General features: G+C 34.1%; 1 protein-coding gene across 2 annotated transcripts in view; it reads left to right on the forward strand.

Moving 5' to 3' along the window:
- LOC111027732 (cAMP-dependent protein kinase type I regulatory subunit) overlaps positions 1-1095 on the forward strand; it is an 83334-nt gene extending 82239 nt beyond the window's left edge. For both annotated transcript variants that reach the window (XM_022306145.1, XM_022306146.1), the window contains exon 7: positions 862-1095. In XM_022306145.1, the coding sequence (XP_022161837.1) occupies positions 862-946 (85 nt within the window). In that variant the 3' untranslated portion in view covers positions 947-1095. The remainder of the gene's footprint in view (positions 1-861) is intronic.
- Positions 1096-7093: the final 5998 nt, after the last annotated feature.

The raw sequence follows: 7093 nt of genomic DNA on the forward strand, positions 1-7093 counted from the left end.
TCGTGAAAATATAACGGTGACCCTAAGCAAATAGACATCGTACTCGAAAAGACAGGCCAGGCGAGTCTCTGAGATATAATATTATATGACAAACATCAGTGTATTGAATTTCACTCGTGATGATGACGGTCAACAAAAAAAAATTTTACCCCCTAATCGTTCGATCGCGATTGATACTTCTCCTGAAAAAAATAACCACACTTTATTTTTTCCGTATTAACATTATGGAACACGTCAGTTTTACTGACTTGTCTTTTTATGAAAAATACTCGCTATTTTATTCACATTCCGATAGTTTTACAATGAAAAACAATATATGTTTAACACCTAGGTATACGTTTAATTTCGGTATATTAACTAAATGATAAAATAAAAAAATAAAACATTTTTCTCCTTTATTCCTCCGCATTGTGAACAACGAAAAACGAAATACTAATTGAGTGATATAAAAAACAACAAAAGCGGAAAATGAAAGAGAAACGGAATAATAGGCATTGACGTTATAGTATGCAAAAATACAGTCTCATGCAGACGAACAATTTCGTTTTAAAATGACAAAGGTTATATTATGTTAAATGTATAGTTTACTGTCGTGAGAAACGACGAAAATTAGACGACGAAAAGGCAGAGAAATGCGGCCCCAATTATCATAAGAGGACGTAGTATTATTTATTGTACTTTATCGCCATCGTTATTAATATTATGATCTATATTGTGGCGGACGTGCAGGAGTTGTCACAAAATGCGCACAGTTATTAATGTTGTAACATATTCTAATGTTGTTTTTTTAACTGTTTACACGTATTTTTCCGTACTCTCATACTGCCTTGAAATACATATTTTTTTATTTTTTTATTTCAGGTTTGAAAGAGTGTTGGGCCCATGTGCTGACATATTAAAGAGAAACATCACACAATACAACAGCTTCGTATCCTTGTCCGTATAGGATTTATACGCATATACAACGAACAATAAACATATTATTTGTTTTCATTTCAAAAACTATTATCGGTTATTATTTTATTATTATGAATTTTCGTTGCAGTGTTGTATACTATTAGGCAATTATAATTAAATCAAATTTCGTAAATATAATTTTATTTTTTTTTTTTTTTTTTTTTTTTAACGCGCTATTATTATTATTATTATTATTATTATGATTATTATTACTATTATGTGGATAAAAATTGTAAAAAAAAAAAAAAAATTGATATCACAATATCAATAATATAATTAATTATATTGTTACGAGTCATTTTAAAACTAACATTTACGAAACGTTGTCAGTCGGAAACGATATAATAAGTCATGTGTAGTACTGTTTGTTTTTCGTTTTCTTCCCTATAATGTTTAACTAGTTGATCGGCTCAACTGACTTAAAACTACAAGAATATATTATATTATCCTGTTCGTAATATGATGTACTAATTATTATTATTATTATTATTATTATATATCATACGCTATACTACTGCATAATATTATTACTACTGCGTTTTCTCCACTACCATAGTCAACGGTCGGTTAAAGGGTTAACAGTTTTACATTATTCAATATTTATATATATTTTTTGTATTCAATGACGCTGTTGACGTTTTGCATTTAAATATATTATTATGTTGTATTCAACAAAAGTTAATCGACTACGCGTAACGTATTGTACCACTTAAAATAGTTTAGAGACGATCTTAATAATTGTATTATTTGTGTAATATGTATAAGTTTTATTTTTTTTTTTTTTTTCCCCCGTTTTATAAAGCCGGACGTGTACCTATAACTTAATATTGTTTCGGAAAGTAACATAATTATGTATTTTATTACACCTGTATGAGTCAAGCACTTTGAAGAGTCGATTAAAAAAAAAAAAGACCAGAAAGATTTTTGTTTCCGACTGCCAAGGCGGATTGTTTTTTTTTTATTACTATTATTATTTATTTATTTACCTTTTTGCCGAGACGCGTGTGAGAACGTTCGTCGTAAAATGTGTTTTTGTTTACACGTACGAAAACAAGGAATACACAAAGACCCAAATCAACGACGAGACGCGGGGCTCGGGGGGTCGGACGTTGTCAAACAAACGTCTAAATAGTAATGTAAAATAATATATAATATATGTATAAACAACCGTAGTAGTGACTTGTAGAAATCTTCACAGTCTCACAGACGTTCACGCGTCTCCTCTGCGAATAGCTAACACGCGTTTCCTCCCTTAGAAAACACTGCGGCGGCAACGGCGACACGTGGTCCGGACGGGTCGCAATGAGATCCGATATGTCTGGCCCGACTTTTAACGTGTATTACGAGAGGTCGCAGTGGAGTGAAAAATATCAAGGTTCGAGTCGTAATGCGGTTTTAAACATCGCGGTAACGAATCATAACGGCTCAAGTGTGATTCGAGCAATCTCACTAGACGAACGTCGTCGTCGATTGTGATGGTGTTTGAAATACGACAAAAATAAAACGAAATAAGATTCTTTGACTTCCGATTCTGTGTGCCACAACGACGTGTTTATGGCGATTGAGTGCAATCGTCGTATTTCTACACTCGGCAAACGAAAAATCGATAGAAATAATTTTTTACGTTTGTCTGAGAGGTAGTTACGGAAAAACAGGACCGCCGCCGTGATCACGAAAGGAAACACGTGACGCTAGAAAACGGCGTACTGCCAGGATTCGTTAAGGCGTACGACACATCCTGATTTGTTGAAATATTGAAGGAGTCCCGTTTGCTAACCTAACTTTGCATTGGTCTTTTTTTAACTAAAAAAAATTAAAAATCTATATTTTAGGCTCACTTAGTATACCTACTACCTAGCTAGGTACCAAATACGAGCGTTTAATCCTAAGTGTTTTTTTTTTTTTTTTTTAAGTAAAATATTACACGGTGCAGGTGTTCAACGGTCCGAACAATACGACGTTATTAAAATATTTAAACGTAATAAATTTTGTTTTTACTATTGTCATCGACAGTTTGTAGGTACCTATACAGCATAATGTATTTAATCGAAATACTGATACCCGGCGAAGAAGCAAACACCAAGGTTTTGAATTTTTTGAAAATGTCAAAATTATATAACATAATTTCATTTAGCAAAATATCTAACAAATATTGTTTCAAAAAAAAAAGAAAAATGTGATTGGACGCTAATAACCATTGCCACTGAAGCGTTTTGTTCAATATAAAAAAAATAAATAAATAGTATTTTAATAAATTAGGTATAATGACCACGGTGTGAATAGTGCAACAACTATGCCGTAGAATCAGGGCCGGCGTTACACAATTTTGTCGGGGGGGAGATCCAGAATTGCCGACTCAAAATTTCTAAAAAAAAAAATACGTGAAGTATAAAAATGTCTGGTTATTCTGTGTTAAGATGAAGTAAAATAGTTAAAACAAAAACAAAATATAGAACTAAAACATTTTAAACCATTTTATGCATAGTTAAAATATTTGTTACTTGTATTTCATACAGATGTAAAGATACAAGGCTGTCGGAACTATTTTAAGATCTAAAAAATAAGTCGTGTACGAATATAAATCAATCAGCGTTTGTCAATAACACAAAAAATTAAGTAAATAATAAAAATTTTTTTTAATTCAGCAGACGGCAGATGGCAGTACATCATATTATTTAACAAAATAGATCAGCGTTTCCCAAATACCGGGTCGCGACCCACTACCGGGCCATAAAAAATTTAATACCGGGTCGCAAAATTTAATGAAATTCTCATATTAAATCTATTTAATAGATTATATACGGGTACTTGAGATAGGGATTGCCGAATGCCGATTAGCGATGGCAATGATATGCCGACGGACTTGACGTTGTACAACGTACAAAAACAAATATATTATATTAAAGTATTATAATACGGGTCTTTACTCCTCGGCCAACAATATCAGTCGGCAGTATTTAGTTTTCTAAATCGGTAAATTCTCAACTGCCGACTGCCGAGACCCGTTCCTATATTATATATATTTTTTTTTTTTCAAAAAGTATAAATTCCAACGGACAACGGCTCTCTGAAATTGCCGACTGATAATTACAAAAAAATTCAACAGGGGGGGGGGATGTGACGACCCACCATACCCCCATTGCCCCCGGCCCTGCGTAGAATTATAAGTCATCCGGTGACTATAAAAAAAAAAAAAAAAATGATATTTCGCTATATTGTAGAGACATTAACTTATCACACGACGCCGCTAGTGTTAAACATAATTGTGTATTATTGTACATAGGTAGTATTATAATTATATCAGTTTTTATTACAATCATATCAGTCATTAAATATTGCATTAGGTATGTGGGTGCTTTGATCTGCATCTAATTGTTAAATTTTAAAAAAAGGGGGGGAATTATAGAGGGTGTAGGTTGATGTACGATGTCATCGGGATATTTTCAGCACTTCGGCGCCACTGAATTTATAATATGAAATACATTATTTTCCATTGTAATTATAATTGGTCGCTGTCTCAACTATACATGGCACTCGTTGCAGATTCTTAACGAAAATCTGTTTAAATTGGTTTTTGTACCTATACGCATTGGGCACTGTAAGAGAATGCCGAGGTCCTGTGACCTCAGACACGTGCTTCGATCCTGGCCCGGTGGTACATAAATAATTGTCGAGCACCCTTCACGTGGGTAATCTATTATTGGGTACAAGTTACAAAAATTAATAAGCTACCACCGGTCCAGCACAGTTGCTCGTGAAATGTCTACGACTCGCGTGTTTTGCACGTCATACCGCACGCGTGTGTTTCGATGTGTAGTGGACCGAGTAAACCCGAAACATTTGATCGTTAAAGCGAAAATGTTTTCCCTTCTCGTTCCTTGAATTATTAAATTTTAATCGGAGCGGAGTAAACTTTATTAATGGAATTTCGATGGACCGTATTTTTTCTTTTCATATATTATTTCGACAAAGTCGCCGATTTCGTGTGGATATACGTTTAACTTCTTATCCGCATTGACGCTGTGCGAGACCTTTTCGCGAGGGGAAAAAACAAGCTAAGCGGATGTTAAGTGTCGAGTGATCGGGAAAGTCTCCTCGTAATGCAGGTTTCTTGTTGGTTTGAATTCCAACAAAATTAGAAACTCGAAACTTAAAAACACACCGTCTTATGAATGTCGAATTTTCAATTTTTATCACAGTTCATCATACGAATACATAATAATTATGAATAAAGGACAATTATGACGTTTACAAATTAATATAGTGGGCGTGTGCAAACAAATTTTGAGTCACATTGTAAGCGTAGTAAACTAGGTATATAGACAAAGAGCAGTGGAGACAGTATAAATAATGTGAAGAATCGAAAAATATATATATGATAAATGTAAAACGTTTCGGGATCAAACTCACTGCAACAAGAGGCCGGTTAGTGAAATAATGTTTATATTTTGTGTGATTACGAGCAAGCAGTAGGTGCCCGTCAAAGGTAATTTAATTATGAGCATTTCGACATAAAAATATTCAATACTCTTGGTTCCGCATAAACTCGTGTCGTTTACCGCGATAACCTGTTTTCATATTATCGCGAGCGACTTATCGAACGGTAAAATTTCGATTTGTTTTTATAACTCCAATATTTCAAAAACATTTCGCTCCGACGACGCAATATCAATGTGAACGAACATTTATACGCACTGCCCGCGAAACCCTCGGTCGAGTCGTCGACGGTTTTTTAATTTCGTTCAATCGTCGCAAAGTCGTCGTATCAATCAATCCGTGGCAGATGTGTAGTATTATAGTCGTAGTGCCACCACCGGTGCAGGACGAGCACGCACATACACCGTCCCCGGGGGCGCTTGATGGGTGGGCACTGCAGTATAATAGTGGTGAGTCGAGTTACGTCGTCAATCGCGCATTGTGTTTTTTTTTTTTTCTGCAATTTAGTAATTTATTATGGTTCTTCTCTGTGCCGTGTTTCGAACAGTTATCCGTGAAATATTATGTACCTGCGCGTTCCGACACGCAATCGTTGCACGACACCGGTGTGTACGGTTGTACGGCAAAAAAAAAAATGCATTATATACATATACAGTGGACGCCGCTTATGGCTTATATGACACGCGGATATAAGGTTCGGTCGCTTATTAGACTCAGAATTGTCTGAAACGGTCCGGACGTATCCAAATAAGTAATAAAAAATTCGGTTATAAGACTCAACAATTCGTTTATAAGACTCAAATTTTGTAAAAAAAAAAAACAAAAATGGTAAAAAATAAACATTTTTGGTCAAAATCTAGAAATTAATCAATGTTTTTTGCTTTATCATGTGTGTATGTACAACAAATTGTATCGTCTTTCACATTTTGCAATATATTTCCGGAATATTGGTTTATAACTAAAAAAAAAAAAACGAAATCACAATTTTTTTTCATAAATTATAAATAGGTACATTATACATACATCTTATATAATTTTTTTATCAGAATTTTTTTAATTTATTCAATAACACGTATGTCATATGTAATATGTATTGAAATTAAAGAAAAATATGTAGTAAAATAAAATTCATAAATATGTAATTAATTTCTTTTCCCACTTTGCCTATAAGATTCATTCGGTTATAAGACTCACTTTGTGCTGGTCCCAATGTGAGTATTATAAGCGGCGCCCACTGTATATATGTGTGTCGGACAGTCGCGGGATGTGATAAAAACAAAATAAAAGTAGGTACCCACTCAGGCATACCCACACACCCAGGGGCGTATACAAGGGGGGGATGTGGGGGTCAGATCCCCCCCCCATATAACTTTTAAAGAATTGTATAAAATAGTGTTTTTAGTGTTAGCCGTTAGGGAATTCCAAGATCACAAGGAAACAAAAAAAAGCTAGGATTTTTGTAAATTTTTATTTCATAAATATAATTATTACAAGAATAGACTTTGTCTGTTCAGTCGTGCCATCGCCACCGCCGCCGATAACAACGCTGCGACGAAGACGCCCGCATGGTCGTGTGGCTAATAATACATTTTCCTACTTCTGGAAATGTTTTAAGAAATTATTATTATATAATGCACGGATGGGTTTTACGTATTTACACTACAATATTATCAATTTTGTATTAAAATCGACATTCCGT

The sequence above is a fragment of the Myzus persicae genome, unplaced genomic scaffold, assembly GCF_001856785.1.
Source record: "Myzus persicae strain clone G006 unplaced genomic scaffold, MPER_G0061.0, whole genome shotgun sequence".
NCBI classification, from domain to species: domain Eukaryota; kingdom Metazoa; phylum Arthropoda; class Insecta; order Hemiptera; family Aphididae; genus Myzus; species Myzus persicae.